At 41.6% G+C, this 20297-nt stretch overlaps 1 protein-coding gene across 18 annotated transcripts in view; it reads left to right on the top strand.

Annotated features, from left to right (window-relative positions):
* The window catches only part of cacna1g (calcium channel, voltage-dependent, T type, alpha 1G subunit), a 157250-nt gene that overhangs the window by 102839 nt on the left and 34114 nt on the right, over positions 1–20297 (top strand). For 12 of the 18 annotated variants that reach the window (XM_057055744.1, XM_057055661.1, XM_057055662.1 and 9 more), the window contains exons 11-21: positions 2969–3120; positions 3461–3646; positions 4870–4984; positions 5298–5453; positions 8516–8581; positions 12572–12665; positions 13721–13899; positions 14272–14607; positions 14731–14910; positions 15402–15523; positions 18061–18184. In XM_057055744.1, coding sequence (XP_056911724.1) covers positions 2969–3120; positions 3461–3646; positions 4870–4984; positions 5298–5453; positions 8516–8581; positions 12572–12665; positions 13721–13899; positions 14272–14607; positions 14731–14910; positions 15402–15523; positions 18061–18184 — 1710 coding nt within the window. The remainder of the gene's footprint in view (positions 1–2968; positions 3121–3460; positions 3647–4869; positions 4985–5297; positions 5454–8515; positions 8582–12571; positions 12666–13720; positions 13900–14271; positions 14608–14730; positions 14911–15401; positions 15524–18060; positions 18185–20297) is intronic. The other 6 variants (XM_057055660.1, XM_057055676.1, XM_057055693.1 and 3 more) reach the window with 3 other exon arrangements.

Below are 20297 nucleotides of genomic sequence, written 5' to 3' on the forward strand. Positions count from 1 at the left end.
TCTCAACCTCGCGCACCAGCTCAGGCTCCTTTCCCACCAGAGAGGTGACATTCCATGTCCCTAGAGCCAGTTTATACAGCCGGGGATCAGACTGCCAAGGTCCCTGCCTTCGGCCGCTACCCAACACACAATGCACCCGACCCTCTTGGCCCCTCCTGCAGGTGGTGAGCCTACGGGAAGGGGGTCCCATGTTGCCTTTTCGGGCTGTGCCCGGCCGGACTCCATGGGCAGAGGTCCGGCCACCAGGCGCTCACCAACGTGCCCCACCCCCAGGCCTTGCTCCAGGAGGGGGCCCTGGTGACCCGCATCCGGGCAAGGGAAACGTAGGACCTATGTTGTTTTCCATCATTAGGGGGTCCTGGGCTACGCTTTGTCTGATCCCTCACCTAGGACCTGTTTGCCATGGGTAGCCCTACCAGGGGCATAAAGCCCCAGAAAACGGAGCTCCTAGGATCATTGGGACATGCAAACCCCTCCACCACGATAAGGTGGTAGCCCAGGAGGGGTTGAAATGAACATGGTTCCTTAATGTCTGCTGACATATCAGGACTATTGTATTATTACTTTACATACATGGCCCACATATAGCTCCTTTAAATGTTTAAAATGATGGAGTGCAGTCAGTAGGGGTGCCGATGTGTCCGTCAGAAAAGCAGGCCTAATGTGGTCGTATGAGAATCGGCGAGCGTTAAAACTGTGACATCAACTGTCCTGCATGTTTCCTTTTAAGAGCAATGGTTTACAGAAGTACAAAACACATCAAATCACTTAAACTGTCAAGCAGTTTATATAGAACCCATACTGGTAATTTTAGAAGGTGATGACATCAGTTACTGGCGAATGCTTTTAAAAGTAGCAGAGAGAAAAAGTGAACTTGCCTGTGAAATCAGCCTTCTTTTAATGATGGGGCAGGATTAAAATGCTGGACTTCTGTGTCGGCCTCAGGGCTTTTGTGTTGCATGGTATTCTTATGGGAGCAATGACTTCATATCAAGCAAGGGCTTGTGAATTAGGAACCCAGATGTGCTGTCAAGATGTTCTTATTGAAGTTCTTTTTTAATAGTAGGTTTTGACTGTGTTATCCACGAACACACTCATTTCAGTTAAGGTTCAGCCCAGAACTAAAGGGGTTCCAGGTTGCAGGGTTTTTTTTGGCCCAGCTGCTGTTATGGAAATGGTTTCTGTTGTTTATTTGGAGTTGTGAAGGAAAGTGAAGCGTCATTGACTGTAACTCAAGGCTTAAAACCATGTTTGTCTGCCTTCTCCTCTTAAAAGTCTGGAATGTGGTGTCCATTTGTCCTCAAGTTACTTCACTGATCAACGATCTCTGTGTGGCATCACTGCACTACCAGGCACACGTACACCCCTACTTAACATGAGAACTTGTTAAAGAATACTTCAAGATCTTTAGAAACAATTCTTTTCTTATCTGAGTAGAGTTCTGCTCCTTGTTCTGTTGATCATTGTGATTCTGGTTAGCTCAGCATCCAAAGAGTGTGGGGAAACCACAGAATCTACCTCAGCGATGTGATGGGAACTCTTGTTGAGAAATGGAAAAATATGATTTAGACATACAAATGAAATGTATAAAATATCTTTTAAATGCTATGAAATGCACAAAGAAGTGCTCGTGGCTTGTGAGGTCATGAGGGCAATGTTAACACGAGAAGTATTCCAAGGCCAACTCTACACCAAACACGGTTTTAAAAGCAGTTTTGGCCAAATCTTGTGAAAATGAATGGTTATAGGATTCATGTGTTGTCACCTCATGGATGAACCCATAAAAGTAACCAGTTTTCCTTGTCAAACTCTTGAGTCAAGATCTTTTTACAGTGTGTTTTCCTGTTGGTGTCCATTCCTTTACAAACAGGATGGAGGAGCGGCCATTTTTCACATGGGATCTCAAAGCAGTTTAACAATATCAGGGCTAGTATTTTAAGTGACTGCTGCTGAAGTGCTCTAGACAAACTGGTGCCCTAATGCAGAATGAGGAGCTGTGATGTTAATCTCTGTATATCCCTTTCACTGTGTTTCCGCGCTTATGTTAAGTTGTTGCTGCTTAAGCAGTCATGATGCGGCGTGATTAGTGGCAGCCCACCAGGGTCGCATTAAAGCCACTCTCTGTGTTTACAATATATTGCTTTACCTCCTGCTTTCAGCTTGGATAATGTTTCTGACAAGATGATTGTGCTACAACAGCATTCACACACAGCTGCTGAAGCATTTATGATGGAAAACCTGCACCAGACATCAGGCCCCCGACACCTTCCCACCCCCCCACCCCTGCGTAATTTCACCGTATGACACCATGTTTGGGTTGTGTAAGCTGTCTATTGTGTCGAGATGAAAGGGCTCGCGAAGCTTGTCTGGTTTGTCGCAGTGCTCCCAGTCACACATTGGCATTCCCACCGGCTCTCCAGCCCTCACCAGTAATTACAGATGCTCGCTCTGGATGTCTGATTTACATACTGTGTCATATTTGGATGAGGCAAACCTTTTATCTTATGCCTTGTGTTCTGTCTCTTGTCTGTCTGTTTTCTGCTCCAAAACACACACACGCACACACACACACACGCACACACACACACACCACACACACACACACACACACACACACACACACACACACACACACAGACAGCTGTTTGATGGAGAAGCAAAGGCCTTTGAGCGGGTGACCACAGCATATTTTTACCTGCCAGTGCCATGATTGTGTACAAGATAATCAGCAGCATGTCAGCTGTGGAAAAGAAAGTTTGTCATATTCAAACATAATTTATCCAGTGGCACTTTGATGTTTTATCTCACAAATGACAATGACTGACAGCAGAGTTTGGTGAGCTGAAACAAGGGGAGAATGATGTGAGCGTCAACGATGAACAGATTGTGAGGATATCTTCTTGAGAACTTACTGAGGACCTGATGTGCTGCAGTTCAATACTAAACATCCTCTTCTCTCTGCCTGTAGCCCGATGAGCTGACCAACGCTCTGGAGATCAGTAACATCGTGTTTACCAGCCTCTTCTCTCTGGAGATGCTGCTGAAGGTGTTGGTCTATGGGCCCTTTGGCTACATCAAGAATCCCTATAATATCTTTGATGGCATCATTGTGGTCATCAGGTAAGCTCCAGGGTCACTTGTATAGTTATGCTGCATAAATGTCATCACAAACTGATCTACACTGGTTGATTTATTTCGTTTCTTTTCAATGTTCACTGGTACAAACATACTGTATTTTCTATTTCCGGTACTTTGGCCAAAATACACATCAAACAAGTGGACCAATTAGCTTTTGGGGTCCATAATGAGTGTTGTCTAATTGAGGCAATGGGAAAGGGGTTTGTTACTTTGTAGCCATAGAGCCATACTGTAGGCCAAATACTTGTTGTCTAAAGTTGATTATCCTTTGCTCAGCGAAAGTCAAAATGAACCAGTTTTCCTGTGTCTTCTTTGTGGACAGCGTATGGGAGATCGTGGGGCAGCAGGGTGGCGGTCTGTCTGTACTCCGGACCTTCCGGCTGATGCGCGTGCTGAAGCTGGTCCGTTTCATGCCGGCTCTACAGAGACAGCTGGTGGTGCTGATGAAGACCATGGATAACGTGGCCACCTTTTGCATGCTTCTCATGCTCTTCATCTTCATCTTCAGGTACGGCGCCATGCACATATCGATCGACAAATCAGTTTGGCGGTCTGGTTCTTTTCACGTGTGGAAGAATTACCTCAAAGAAAGCTGAGAAATTGAAAAGAATCAGATCATTGAGCATGAAACACAATCTGACACTACAATTAAAAGCGTAAAAGTGTCTACTGCAAGTAATTTGAAAGATGGATGAAGATGGAGCTGTGAAAAGGTCAAAACACATATAGCAGATGGTCTCTCCCACCTTCATCTTATTGCAGAAATTCAGTAACATAAGATGAGTTTCAAGTTAGAAACCAAGGCCGTTCTAAATAACAATTCCTGTCCTGATTTTAACAGTTCCATGTGTAAGATTGTCCTGTTCCTGTTCAAAAGTCCATCTGTGAGCAAGACCCAAGGTTCTGGCTGTCTTTAGGTTGGACTGATCAAGGAAAATTCTTGCTCTTATTATTCAATTTGCTTTCCTAAACTAGAGTACAAAAGCAATTTTGTTATTTTTAAAGCAATGCTTACTTCATCTTTTTGTAAAGCAAAGGAAAACAAAAAATCTAAACCTGCTATCACAAGACCAATCCCTGAGCTCTAGTTTAGCTAGAGTTCAACATTGACTGCAGTGTTGGTACTCCAAAGGGACAAATACACCCCTCATCTCCTGTAGCTACAACCAGGCACAAGGGATGGAGGCCAAAACTGTGTGGAGATGCTAAACATGTGACCTGTGATGAATGAGCTGTAGCGAATCAGGAATGTACACAAATCCAGTAGTATACTGACACTGTTACAAAGTAAATGTTAATGTCTGCTGTCGTGGTTGAAAAAGTATTGTTTTAATATTTTTCTTTTTCTAAATAAAATCTTTGAACCGACTTTTGCTGTTGGTGTTGTTTGAATGAGTGTGTATCGCATTGCACTGGTTTGTCACAGTAATGGATGGTATCGCTCTCCATGGTGCTGAACTGAACCTGGCCTCTGTCCCAGTGCATCCAGTCCCCTCTTGCTATAACAAAAGGCTGTTTTTTTCCGACAGTGGTAGTCAAATAATGGCATTGCTTATCCCGTTTTCCCGTGGTGCAGCATGTTTTGTCACAGAATATTTATAGTTTTCCGAGGACACGGAGTATGGTTTTGTAATGTATGCTTTTAAAGTATTTATATTCAGAATGGAACAGTACAAAATTAATTCACGTAAAATATTTTCCCGCCATTGTCTTTTTTTTTGTTCTTTTCAGTATCCTTGGAATGCATCTGTTTGGATGTAGATTTGGTTCTGAGAGGGATGGAGATACCCTTCCAGACAGGAAGAACTTTGACTCTCTTCTCTGGGCCATAGTCACTGTCTTCCAGGTCAGCAGAATGTCACTATATAATAACCTTTCTTACCATGCAGTAGTATTCATTTTTATCTCATCCTTACAGTTGACTTTAGATCTCCTGAAAAATAGTATTGTACATAGTAATAATAATCTGCCAGTTTCATAGGTAGGTAATGTTAGTTACAACCTATGTAACTAACATTAGAAGAGCTAGCTTGACTCATTTAGCAAGTAGTTTTGAAATAAACTGAGCGTTATGGTTGTCTAGCCAAGCTCGGCTAATGAACTCAGTCATTACCGACACTCTTTACCGAATTAGTTCATTTCTCTGCTCTATCCTCCAGATCCTAACCCAGGAAGACTGGAACAAGGTGTTATATAATGGTATGGCCTCCACCTCTCCCGTAGCTGCCCTCTACTTCATCGCCCTTATGACCTTTGGCAACTATGTCCTCTTCAACCTGTTGGTGGCTATCTTGGTCGAGGGTTTCCAGACCGAGGTAGGATGGCACAGGGCCCAAAAAGGAACGTCATTAAAAACAGATGCAATGCAACCACTAAAAGAAACCTACTTCTTATGGATTATTTTTCCAGGTCTCAACACAAATGTCCACTGTAGGCTTTTGAATTATTCTTTATTCCAGGAATTTAAAAAAATGTGATTGTTAGTTTAGTGCCGGTACTCGTAACATTAGATGATACTTATGCCCACACTTACATAACAAATGCAGTGAACATTAACCCGAACCTTTTCCTTGCACTCTCTGCAGTGGGTTGCGTGAGGACACGATGTTGCATGTTCCCTTTTGTTGTCCTCATCAATTCACCATCAGCCTCCTCTACTCCCACTCTTTCCTACACTTTCTCAGCAGCCTTCCTTGTTATTATTGCGCTACTTGTTTGCCACTGCAGACATATCATTAAACTCCGCTCACGGCATCGTCAGTCTCACACTGGGGTATCTTTTTATTCACAATGAAAACAAAAGCGACACTATCTGAGATGTTCGGGTGACACCCAGAGGTCGATAAGAGGGAGAAATGGCACAGACATGATTGAAAAGCAGTGGATAAATGGTTGATTCACTTTGAGGCATCTTATGAAAGCATTTTCAGACTGACAGCTTGTGGCCAGATGACAAAAGAACAGATGGTAGAAGTCTTTTAGGAATTTACTTGTCTTTTTTAAGGGCAGAAGCCACCTATTCTTTCATCTCTGGCGTTCTTAAAATGAGGAGCGAGACCAGACAATGGGTGGCAGGGAGAGAGGCTGACAGCCTCATTAAATATGGATTAATTGGAAAATGTCTCTCCAGCTACTGTGCTGATCTGTGATACACATATAAAGTGAAGAAGTGAAAGGAATCACCCTCCGGAAGGGAAACACTTGACCAAACCACCCTAGGAGACTTAACAGAACAATAATGGAGGTTCTATTTAATGGCCAGGTGTTTCAATTTACATAATATAACACTTTTTCACTTATTTTTGTGGGTGTAGCTGAGATAAAATATGTTCAAATGTGAGGTGAAAGGATCTTGGACCCACTTCAATAAAAGAGATGCTACCATGTTGAATACTAATTTTATCACATATGTGGATGAATATAGCTCTTTGTTAACAAATTCACAGCTAAAATGTGATGATACGTTGTTTCCTTTTTTTTCTGGTCCTCCTTTTTCCAGATTTGTTATATAAAAGTATCCACTGACCCTTTAGTTGATAATTCATCCTCTGCAAAATCAGTAGCATTAGCTGAATTGGAGTTCAAATCAATCTTTACACAATTAAGCAGCCTTTGTTTAACTACCACCACTTCAGGAAGCTCTACAAAGAGAAGAAGGAGCTCACTCACACAAAACACATGCAGGAATACCTTACACCTATTAGCGTGTGTGCTGTTGTCTTCCTCTGCTTATTTCTGTCATCCCATAGCTATCAGCTCAAATCTCCTCCCTCGCCTTTTCAACTTAACATCCTTCACTGCAAACACCGAGTTTATTTTCGTCAGCTAAACTTTCCTTGGGTGAGGGTTGCTAGGTAACGGGTGCATGAAAGACGTGAGTCGAGCCAGGAGAGATGTATGGCTCTGGAAGCGAGACAAAAATAGCCAGAAACCAAAAATTGGATTTCTCTTTCATAAAATGCTAATGATAAAGGGGTTAATCCTCCTCATCTTTAGATATTTACTGAGCTCTTTCACAGTCACTGTTGTCAGATTTCACCTTTCTCTTTCTCCTTTCTGTCATCTCTCTGTCAAGATGTGAGAGTGGGATGAGCTACTGCAGAGAGTTCAACAAGTCATTTGGCTTCTCTATATTTAACACCCGTTGTCACGCAGCCGATTACAAGCAAACACACCTGTAACGATGGGAAGTCAGTATCAGCAGTGCGCTACTACTTAGCTATGAACAATATCTGCAAGTAAATAGTATGACTTGAAGTAATATTGCTTTGGATATTAGCATTGATAGGAGGATATCATGTACATAAGGCTATACTGTATATACCACAATATGTTTTTTTATATATTTACTGGCACTTATAAATTGTTTCCATAATTGGAGCGCAATCTGACTCCTTTCTATATAACTGGCCTTGAGGAAGGACAAGGGAATTAAATCCTATGGCTAACCTCAACAATCTAGAGAGAGATGGGAATAAAAACACATCAAAAAAAGGTGGTGGTTACAACCTTTGAAACTTGGCTCAGGCTAAATAAGGATATCGATATCTTCTCTAACAAGATCATTAACAAGGTCGTTAACAAGAACAAGAGAAAGCTTCATAAATTCTTGAGGGAGTTTCCTCCTCTTGTGTGAACCAACTGTGTTTGCGGCACCACTTTTTTGCTTGTTTGTTGAGTTTGCTATTCTCATGGAAAAACAACACAGATGTTTCCCCAGAGTAGCCACACTGGGCCTTCTGATCAGCATTTACAAATTTAAAATGCTTTTTCTACACAAGGATCACATCATGCTGCAGTTTACACTCAAAACTGACAGTTAAGGTCATGAACACAGTTCAGAACAATCAGTCAGTTCAGTACAGTACCTTAGGCCTACATGATATTACAGTCTACATTGCAATAATCTTACTCCTTTCAACTGTCCATCCAATTTATCATGCTATTATTTTATTAAACTCAAATGTGAGACCTTTTTTTTCTGCGCTCTGCACCTGCAGAGGAAGGTTTCCATGGTGAGAATAGCTACTGTATGTCCTGAACAACACATGTCGTCAATAAATTTACATGTGAAGACCATTTCCATTACCACCTTCCAGTCATGGACCCCACCTGATGGTAAAACCATGGATGTGCCTCCTCATCTCAAATGTTTGCCATCCTGATTTTTCAACTGGTTGAAGATGCTGAGACATGTGCAGCTGATGCGCAGTATGGCAACAGTTGCTGCCAAATGCTCTGTTGCATGGTACAGGTTGAAATGTGATAACAGGCTCCTTTAACTGTGCCCTTTTGTCCACTGCTGTTGTCTTCCACCTCCTTTTCCTGTGAATGCCTCCCTCTCCTGTCCGGCTGCACCGAAACACTTCCGCTATAGGAAATGTCCAAGCGGGAGGACTTGCATGCCCAGCTGAGCCTCATTCAGCTGCCTGTAGACACAGGGGTATGTAACGTGCTGCAGCTCTGCTGTACCCCCTTCCCTATTTTAACCAACTCTTTCTTATCCTCCCCCTGTTCTTCCTCTCCCCCCATTCCCCCAGAGGCTTTACAGGAATGTGACACAAGGCTCAGCACAGAAAGGAGGTTCCCTTTGGGTCAATTTTTTCCCATATTAAAGATAACTAAAATGTTAAGTAACAATTTGTTGAAAACAACACAAAGGCACATGGAAATCTGGGAAAATGAATATAAGGAAATTATTTTTACAAATCCTCTAGCGTGGCAATGTGTCGTATCGGCGTAAAGTCCTCAAACTCGCTTCCTGCATGAAGCCCAGCAGCTGAATCAGAGTTAAGGAGAGACACCAACATGTGTTAACATTTGCATTTTTTTGCTGTGTTGTCTGTGGCTTTGCTTTTGTGTTTGTTCTATTTTTTTTTTTAAAAAGCAGACTCTACATCAAACCTCAGTTTGAAAGTTCTCCTCATGCTAGCTCCCCTGTCCTCCTCTCAGCCAGATAAGTCCTTCTAAACTAGAAGATGAGAGTTAATAAGAGGGGTAGGATCAGATCTAAGGCGAGACCAGCAAACTCTGTAAGATGAGGACTTAGAAGGAGGAATTACTGTTAGTCTTGTCTTTTGTTTTCAATTAAATCAGTCTATCTCTTAAATCTAAGGATCTCAGGAATAAAAATATTGTTAATAGAGCAGCTTTGGGGGGGTGAGCTTGAAATGGAGATTTGAGTAGGTTCTGCTGATCTTAGTCATGATTAAACCTACTTAATTTTTTTTTACAGTGTGTGTGTGTGTGTGTGTATATATAGTATATATACACACACACACACACACACACACACACACACACACACACACACACATAGATGTCTATGCACAGAGATGTACATGCATATCTGCATTTATTTCTCCTCACAGGACCTCTCTGTATGACACCTATGCCCAGGGGTATACAACACGTTCTAATATTACAATGGAACTATTGTTTTATTTTATTTTACTTTTCCGTAAAGTGTGGTTAGATCAGTGTTTCACTCAGGATATTTTAGAAAAGACTTTCAACCCATAATTTTACTGTGAATGCTGGTTTAACATTTAACACAAAGGTTTAAGTCAACTGTTGTTTTTAACCTAATATCACTGATCAAACCTTCACCTAATTTCATAGTTAGTTTCATAGATCACTGCCAGAGACAGAACATAGCTTCATATGTTGATTTCCATTCCACCGTTCCTTATTCTGTCATTTATAGATAAGAAATGTTATTTTGCAGAAGAGGTAACCAATACTGCTCTGGGCTAATGAGAACTTCACCTCTGGTGGGATCCTTTAATAATGGACGCACAATTGCTATTAGCTTTTACTTCCCATCAGTCTCCTTGGTTACCTCCATTTTGAAGCAATGCGATTAGGATCCCCTGTGAGCTGCTGGCTTATTATTGTTTGGATATCTGGGCTGTCTGGCCCATCTCCTGCTCTCTCTCTCTGTCCACACCAAGGTGGCACTAAGTAAACATGACCCAAGGAAGATGCTGCACTGCCCTGTGAGAATTCCCCTCTTGCTGCTCTTGGCTGAATCCCCCCCCACACACACACACACACACAGCCTTACGTATAACCATCTCCCAGCTGACATAGGAATTAATGTCTGAAAAACAGAATTTCTCAGGAATTATATGTATTCATGGGAAAAATTTTATTAAAAAAAGAAAGCAAGAAGTAGGAGGAAAACAGAAAAAAAGGTGGAAACCATAAAGGATTAGAGTTGAGCTGGATTAAACTCCTTCAGTTCGATGCAGTTTGACTGGCTCTGCCTCAGCAGCCAGATGACTCATGAAAGGGCAGGTCAACTCATTCTTTTGACACAATAAGTACAGCTGTCTTAAGCTGCCACATATATCAACATTTAATACTGCTACTAAATGCAGTTTTGAGGACATCATGCTGCATGCTAATAACACGATTGGTCATTATATTCAAAACTTTTGTATGCAATGATAAACACAAATGGAGAGATAATGGAGATACAAACATTTAAACCAAATAAGTGTATTATAAAGTTGAAACAAAATATAATTTTCAAGAAAAAAATCGAAGTCCAGTTGACGCAGAGGTCTTATTTGGATAACTATGACCTGGATGATTGGGAATCTTCACAGAGATTTTGGACGATGGTGACCTTTGTATAAAGCCATCAAATCAAAAGTACAATGTGCTACATAAGCTTATAACCTTCACATAGAGGTTAGCAATAGTTGGGAAAGAATCTTTGAATACTGAACAGAATTGACCAGCTAAAGTTCAGGCAAGGCTAGGGGTTGTCCTGCTGTCCCCTTTACCCATTCTATATGTTCCCACGCTGCAAAAGCTATAATCTCACTTTGATTTCCCTGAAGGTACGAACACAGACTGTTAATCTGACCTTTAGACCAACCAGTAACATATACGCTACTGACATTTATAGTCATAATCTACAAACTTTAATTGGGCTTACTCAGTTAAAGTTGTGTTGATTTTAAAGTGTCATTTAATTTAATATGCTGTATGTTCAGATTAACATGGTTTCCAGTAGCCCAGTTCATGTTGTTCTTTGGTTTGCCAGCATTATATCCCAATATATTCAGTAATACATCCACCTCATCAGTTTTCCATATGAACAATTCTCTCCACCTTGGTGTGTGATTCTTGTTGCTCTCCAACATCACAGTTCCTGTATATATGAGCTGGGTCCAGTTACTCTCCTTTCACCCCATCTTAAAAAGAGAGAAAGGGGGAGGTGAGGCGGCAGAGTCCATAGCCTAACACAGCTGATCCATGTGATGGATTGTGTGTGGGGTTGATGAGCTCTGTTGGGGAGCGGGCTCGTGCTGTACTTAAACCAGATTACATTTTAAAATTTCATCTCCGTTGATAAATTGTTGCAGGTATGGGCTGTTTGGTGACCAGTAGGTTTTTATGTGTGAATAAAATGATTTATGTGTCTGCCAGAAACTAGCCAGGAGAGTCATTTGACCTGAAAGGACTGTGCGTTTATTTTTAACGGTCACATATCAGGCCTTCAAGAGTTCCAAAACATGGTCAGATGATGATACCGGAGAGGCAAGTGCTGTTTTTCAAATGAATCTATCAGATGATAACATGTCTGACTCCATTACTTTAATGCATGTGACAGCGGCAAGGAAAACCTCCCGTTTAACTAGAATAATCCTCAGACTGAACCAGGGGACCATCCTAATAAGGGACCTACTGATGGCTTGCTGGATAACAGAGAAATAAAATGGGCATTTAAGGAAGGAGAGGAGAATAACAAACACATACATTATACAAGTGTAAGTAATGTATGTGTGAGGTTACAAATTTAGGCAGAGCATAATATGTAGTTTTCTGTTGTGCTCATTCATTAGTGCTGTAGCTTCGTTTTCCGTTGGATTTGGATACTGACATCTGTATCTCTGATTCCTGGGAAAATGTCAAAAATGAACTTTAGTTTTATCATTATAAGAGTCAGGCTGGGGGAGGGGGTGTTTGAAATGCAACCACAGTTGAGTACATTCGGTGTGCATTTGTCAAGTCTTAAACACCTCGTAACCACGCTGAAGCTCTTGTGAAGCCATTTACAGATCAATGGGAACAGAGCGCCCCACAGCCATGTTTTTGTACAGTCAACTGTTCCAGTAAGTGCTTTGTCACACTTTGCTTTTGGAGTTTCAGTGTGGTTTTACTGTGATGTCTGCATGATAATAATCGACAGCAGCTCTTCGTCCCAATCTTTCTGTTCTCTCTTATTTTAGAAACTTTGGAACCAGGGATACCACAACCTCGCTAAGTCAGAACTTGCCTCTATCCAACAATCTGACCAAAAAGGGTTTGGATTTGTGTTTAGAGGCAAATTCAAGACACCTGTATTCTAATAAGGAGACACAGACATTTTCACAGGTGTTCTCCTATAACTCTTTTGTTGTTGTTGTTTTGTGCAAAGGGTGACGCTTCCAAATCGGGTTCAGAGATCAATTCTTGTGCTCGAAGTATGGAGGATGTTAATGGGAGCAAGAAGGATTTATCAGCTTCTGCAGGTGAGTCAGACATACCGCATACCTTTGTACATATGTATACACACACGCATACACACACTACATATGCTGCATGACTGTTTCCGCTCTAATCACAGAGGAATGAAAAGGACCTGAACAATAACCATCTGAGAGTTCTCCAGCTCTAATCAATTGCTAAAACTTGAACCATCTGTTTTTACACAGTGAAACGCTGATATCTTCTGTTATTTAATCTTTTGCAGCTGCCTGCAGATTAACATTCTTTTTTAGGTTTCCTAAAGAAATATTTAAAAACTTTTAATTACACACCATGGGGTTCTGTTTTTTTTTAATATTCCTCGTGTGCACAGCATGAAACCACCTTTAAATCCTTATATACCAGTTTCCATCCCCACTTATGTTCGCCCAGACTGGAAAGCCCAGTGAGAACACTACTGTATGCAGTTTTACTCCCAGACGTACAGTATTGCCTCCCTGTCATCCCCTCCATATGCTCAGTGTAAACCCGCTTGCAGCACGAGTCTAATATAGATATGCAAGACCTGGATAAAAATGGAATGACGGAGGAATTAGTGTTATTGAAGTTGCATTGCCCTGTGTATGTCGTGTACTCATGATGCTGCCAAACATAATATTCTCTCCCACGCGTCCCATAAGATTAATGCCCTGCTGAAATATTCATATTGCTCAATAACAGTGAGAGGGTTCTATTTTTAAATCAGCTGCTGGTTCATCCCTGTAGTAGCCTACTCATCCCTGTGTGACACGCTGTCCCTACATTAGTTTTAAATCAAATTATAACATTAATCTGGTCAACGTAAATGTTGATACAGCAACGGATGAAGGTCAGCAGCCACATGATGAGTATTACTTCAAACCTCCCCGTGCTGTTTTTTTATAAATCTTTTTATCAGGTGCTGCACTTATACTGTTTTTTTAGTGAAATCCTAGGCATCAGAGAAGACTCAGTTTAGAATTTAGCTTGATCACGAATCCCCTTGGGTCTGCTTGTCTTTGGAGAGTCATTCTTTTCACTTTAGCTCACTACTCAACCACAAAATCTTCTTTACCACTAGTGCCTGTAAATGGCCACCTGGATCTCAAGACCAACTTGACTCCACCTCTGATCACTCACACGGCTGCTACCCCCATGCCAGTACCTAAGTTACCTGTCGGAGGTGATCCCATCCTTGGTTATGAGTCCCGCAGAGGAAGTAATGTCTCTGCAGAACCAGCCTGCTATGACAAGTCACCGGTTTGTATATTCCTTCAGGCATGCACCAAAACTTGCAGTATTTGTCAAGTGCAATAACCCTCTTTCTGGATTTTGGAAAGTCAGCATTAATACATTTGTAAGCAGATAAGTGCCAGGAATAATCTACACAGCTCAGATTTCTCCTGTCACTCCGAATTTGTTTAATGTGTCCTACTGATACACGAGGTCACAATGTCTGACGATGATTAATGTGGTATATGGTCCGACTGAATGCTGGTTCAGATGTGAGAAAATAAGTCATCAACCCTGAATCTGCTCCTGTCTGCCTGTCAGCCTGGCAGCTCAGATCACGTCAGGCCCTGTCAGTCCACTTCATCATCAACTCAATTGATTTTGTTGTCCATCTTCTAGACCGGTGCCCGCAGCTCCTCTCCCCATGCTCCCTGGAGCTCAGGCAGTGGCTGGACCAGTCGGCGCTCTAGCTGGAACAGCGTGGGCCGCGCGCCATCCCTCAAACGGCAGAAGCGGCAATCTGGGGAGCGGCAATCTCTCCTGTCTGGGGAGGGGGGCTCCAGTTCAGAAGGGGAAGGTGGGGAAGAAGGGGCTGGTGGATTAATGGAAGAGGATGGAACTTCTCTGTCCAGGACAGACTCCATGTCCCAGTCTGAAAGAGTTCCCCGGCACCGTAGGATGGAATCGATGGAGACAAGGAGCTCCATGGACTTGCCCCCAGATGCTCTGCTGCAGGTATTTGTTGAGCTACACTATGCAGTGGGATTACCTCATTTTAAAGTTTCACTGCAATTGCCATGATCACTTTCATATGACTGTTAAATGTAACAACTTCATCCGGGCCCTCTCTCTGTGAAGGTACCCTACCTGGGCCACTCTGCCAGCATGCAGAGCTCAAGATCCCCATCACTCAGGCACTTGGGGCCTACGGAGCGTAGTGACTGCAACGGGAAAGGTTCTGCGTCAGTCCTGGTCCCTGCACAAGCATATCTGGAGGACAATGCTGAAGATGAAAATGCAGAGGAGGATGTCACTGTGGTCAGTGTGGCTTTTTATGTTCACACATCGAATACCTCTAAAGTTGCCACAGAGTTTATAAAGTTAACTGTCAACACTAAAAATAAATCCAGGAAGGTTTTTTGATTGAAACAAGAAAATGCTTCACATCCTTATGTGGATGTTCCAGATAGCCATGATATCCATGTTACTGATCCAGAGCATGTTTCTGCTTCGAATTAATAAAATGATAGCCATAGATCCGAAACAGGAAGTGGTTCATTCTCCCGTAAATAAAAAGTGAAATACAATTTTTTGAAAAATCTGCTGATCTAATGAACATATTGGATAAAAGATTGATCAGAAATTCAGTCATCTTAATTCTTATTTGGTCCTCTGGGGCAACAAGCCTCATTTCATACACATGAAAACAAACATATTTGTCCAAAAGCAAACAAATGGTAAAATATGTAGGAAATATTTGTGCCTCACTGCTTGCAACAGGAAATTATGTGGATTAATTATGAATGTAGTGTCCACTCTACTGCCTCCAGGGACGTTTTGCCAGACTGTTCCACTGGCTGGAGAAGAAGCAGCCAGAGTGGTGTCGACACAGGAACATGTGGTCGCTATACCTCTTCCCTCCAGAGTCCAGGTATTATTCACGACTGCCTGTTTTACCTCTTCTGTGCCGATGAGACACACACTTACACTCAAAATCTTTTCACAATTTGGGAATCAATTTGTGACACAGATGTTCATTACATATTGTATTTAAAAATAAGAATTCTCTCCCGTGCAGCTTCTGTCACTGATTGTAACATCATGCAGTGGTATTTTATATAAATAAATTGTTCTTAGGCTTGTAATGTAAGAAGTGCTTGGAGTTTGTAGGATTCATTATCAGTTTGCAGGCATTTTCCTGATAATAAAATGGTTCTTTGCTGCCTTCTCACAGTGCTGCCTGTTATGGTATCACACTGTACTGCAGTTTTTCTATCTGTTCTGAACTGTCTGCCAGTCCATCCTGCATTCTCACTTCAGAAGTCTCTTTTATCTGCACTTTTGTGCAGTGTCAGGAGTGAGCACGGGGAGGAAGGGAGTTTCTCCTATTGAGTTTGGCGCATTATCTCCAGCCTCAAGCTGAATCCTTTGCTTTCCTCTGTCTTTAACCCCCCTCCCATCTGCGATTTCCCCCCGAGGGCTAAGCCAAGCATCATGTTGGGTGCTCATGCTAATAAAACACATTTTTATAGTTCATGAACTGCGACACTTTATTTTTACTAACTGTGTTGCATCAGAACCAAAGAGTAATTATTGATGGGAAAGTTTGTATTTGGACAAACCTGTAATAATACAGTACATGTACATGTATTGATATACTTTTGTTGTTGATTAAGGTTACTTTTTTATTCTGAATTTAAAAATAAACAAAACTTGATTTGTACGTCCTAAAATCCTAGCCGTAGCTACATATTGGCACGCCTACTAATTAAGGCTGTCAAACAATTACAATTTTATGGAGATAAATAACTGGGCCACTGTGCAGAGATTAATTATGATTTATTCCCACCTGCATTTTATTTTATTTTTGACCTCTACATCCCTTTCGGGGTCACAGGGATGGTGCTCACAGCCGCATATGGATGAAGGCAGAATACAATTATACTCCTAAACATTTGAAGGTTCGGCACCTGGCTCAAGGGGGCATTGGCGGTGCTCTGAAGGTGTCCTGGCATCTGCCACTACTACACAAGTACTTTCCATGTTTTCTCTGCACCGGACCTTGAACAAAGAAGCCTCTGCTTCTCAGCCTTATAGACTGAGCTACCACCATGTTTCATATTCGGGGGAATAAACACTCATGGCAGAAGACCTCACTTTTTTTTTTTTACCTCAGATAAAACTCAGATATGGTGTCAACGTAAGAATATATTTATATAGAACTCAAATATAAATCAGTCTGTTTTTCTGTCTCAGTCAACTATATATTTGTCAAACCTAAACTTACTGAGGCCCTCATGTTTTGTACGAGTGGTTTGGCACAAGCCGAGCATCGCTGATGTGCTCGCAGGCAAATCCCTCACACATTTGTGTTGCAATGATGTGGTTCTCAAACTTCCCTTTGACACCGACGATATCTTACTTACAGCTTTTTCTGCTACAAACTAGCACTGGAGCACCATTCCACAAAAGTGAGTGGGGTGTGCTGCCCATGGATTCATTTAATTGTTTTAATTCTGAAAATGAATTAAACTGAATCTATATGCGACAATACCGACTTGTGAGTTGAGTTGACGAGTTAGGAGTACAAACCTGTCAGGTCAAAGCGTTCAGGTTCAAGATGGTTCTCACCCGCTTGGCTGTATTCTGTTATTTGGAAAAAGAAGTTAATTGAAACGTCTGAAGCCTCGAGATTCTCAGCTGGAACCGTGACATTCAGGACGCAGGCTCCACACAGCGCCCATTCTTGCTACAGTCCATCATGGACGCCTGCGTGTACTCAAGTTCACATCAAGAGGCAGCAGCACAGTGGGAGGCCAGATTCCCACTGCTTTCACACAGATCTCAGTTCGCTTCCTCTTACCTTTTGTGCTTCAGCTGCAGCTCCTGATGGTTGCTGCCCGGGAAGTTTTCAATGAGCGCTGCAGTGGACCAGGTGAAAACACCAACAGTCAGTGCGATGAGACGCACTCACTCAAAGGGACATGTGAGCAGAACAGTCTGACTCCACGTTGCACAGAGGATTCGGTCACTTGGAACCTGACCAAATAGGTCATCATCACTGCATATTAAACACAGGGGAGACCAAAACAAGTGCGCATCATGGAATAAATTTCAGATTCAAACAAAACAGCATCATAGATTGACCTCTGTTGTCATGAGACGTGACTTCTGGACATATTCAGGACTTGACAAATCACCAGTGGCTCATTATCTCACTGCTTTGATGATCATCTGGAGGTGAACCAGCAAACGATCTATTTCAAACAAGAAGAAAGGAAATGAGGAAAAGAATATAGTTCCATCAGTTCTTTCATGCAAATATCAAAGAGGAATTACTTTATTCAAAAATCCAGATCTCCCCTTGATAAGCCCCCCTGCTGATATGAGTCATCATAGTCTTTATAATGATTGCCAAGTTTATTTTCCTTTCAACTAAATTTCACATTTCCCTGTGTTCTTTGTCAGGTTTCGGGTCATCTGCAATCAAATTATCACCCACAAGTTGTTCGACCATATTGTGCTGGTTATTATCTTCCTCAACTGCATCACCATCGCCATGGAGAGGCCTCGCATTGACCCCACCAGCGCGGTAAGTCTCAAAAGGACACATTTTCTTGCACCTCTCACGTCGACATACAAGCGTAATACACCACACCAATGAATTGTCTCATCACTACAGCAGCAGCGTTTGCATGTGCTCGTGTGTTTTGACCCACCCTGCTCTCGTGCTTAATCCTCTCCCCCGAGGTCCTTATTGAAATGATGTATAAAAACCCGGAAACCAGCAAATAATGTTTCAAGCCTCAGCCTTCCCGACTGTCGTTGCATAATGTCTTTGTTTATCTGCATTAGTTGTTGTGAATTAATGAAGGTGAGTATGAATCAATTTTTGACTCTCAAATCCTGTAGAATACCGACCATATGTGTAATCTACCATTATGCTCTCACTCCTTTGAAGTATTGCCATAAGTATTGTCTCATAATGGACAAATTGTCATTGTGTTTATTGTTACAGATACAAAAAGTTATTTTGCTTTGGAATGTGGGTCAAATTATCTTGCTAATTATCCAGGAAGTCAGTGTGTGATGTCACACACTTTTGATTAGGATTTCCGATTATCACTGTTTTGGTTTGGCACTGCGTGTTGCCTGGAGACAGTCTTCCTGTGGCTCAGAGGAAGTGATTTAGGATGATTGTACCTATTATACTCTGGTATTCTAAATTGAATTAGCAGACAATGCTTGACAGACTGCAGCTCAAACTATAAGGAAAGCTAGAGGGAAATGTGCAGATGTGGTTTTGTGTTACTCAGAGGTTTCATGTCTTTAAGTACACCAGGTAGAATTTGTTTGGGTTCAAAAGTTCAACTGAAAGTGTTAAGTATTGCTATTAATCTTCAGGTTCACTAAACTGTTCAAAATGATGTGAGACATCATACTAGGACAAAATTCAACATCACTTTTCATCAAAAATCTAGTATGCTGTCAAGGACTTAATGAATGGCATATGCTTAATGCACACAGTTGAAAATGAATGAACTAAATTAATCTAAACATGTGTGCGAGCTCCCTTATTTGCAAGCAACAATTTCCGATTTACAGTTGCTATTTAAGCTAATGAAAAAATGTCAGAATTTACTACAGTATATAAAAAAAATACTAAATGAAACAAAACAGAAAGTTTCTCTTTTTATTCAGTTTGAGAAAGAGTTCCAGAAATACTATTTTTGACTATGTGTATGCAGGTTTTAAATTCTATTTCGAATCAGCCTAACATGCTATTTAAATTAAAATCTTTATGTGAATAGAGTGGGATTAAGGCAGTGAAATACACTCATTCTTTGTATGTCAACAGTCATTTTTCCCAATGAGGGGTCAACTGCTCTTGTCTGTTACAGCTGGTAATAAACATATTAAGTTTGTTTTCTAGAATAACCCTCTCATTCCCAGTGATTTTCTCCTGTTTTCATCTTACTGAATGGAAGCATGGAGAGGCATTAACAGAGAACAGGAATAGCCGATAAAACTCTTGGAATGTGCTGTATAAACCCTCTCAAACATCAGCATTCCCAGTGATGTCATGCCTGACATTCCCAGAAAATTGGCTCTGCAGGACATCTATGTCTGGGTTTGTGTGTGTGTGTGTGTGTGTGTGTGTGTGTGTGTGTGTGTGTGTGTGTGTGTGTGTGTGATTTTGGGTTCCTCTGAGCCTGGGTGACTTCAGTCTAGGGGCCGTGGGAAAGTCATCAACACACTCGAACATGCACACTCCATAGCTGCATTGCATCCCATCATAGTCAGAGGAAGCAGGGTAAATGGGCCGTCTAGCTGCTTGTTTTCTCTCTATAATTCCTGTTAATTTTAATAAATATGTTCCCAACCTCAAGTGTGTCCACACATCACTGGTTGATGTCACCTCGAGCAACAAGGGAGCATGAAGTACAGTAAAGATGGAAGCTTATATTGGGATTCAATTGTTTATTACCTGTGGTATTTTGTTGCACACAAAAAACCACAATTACACATTTAGCATATATAGAATAATGAATCCAATGAAAAATGCAGGTAGTACGTGCATGCAGAATGGCTGAATTCATCCTAAAGTTTCTGTTAGTGGATAATAATGAAGCTGAGTTTCCTTCATTTTAAGCAAACTTTTGGTTTGCCTACTAGCCTGTGTGTAGACTTTGAAATCCCTGCCT

Source organism: Takifugu flavidus, chromosome 1, assembly GCF_003711565.1.
Source record: "Takifugu flavidus isolate HTHZ2018 chromosome 1, ASM371156v2, whole genome shotgun sequence".
Classification (NCBI taxonomy): Eukaryota; Metazoa; Chordata; class Actinopteri; order Tetraodontiformes; family Tetraodontidae; genus Takifugu; species Takifugu flavidus.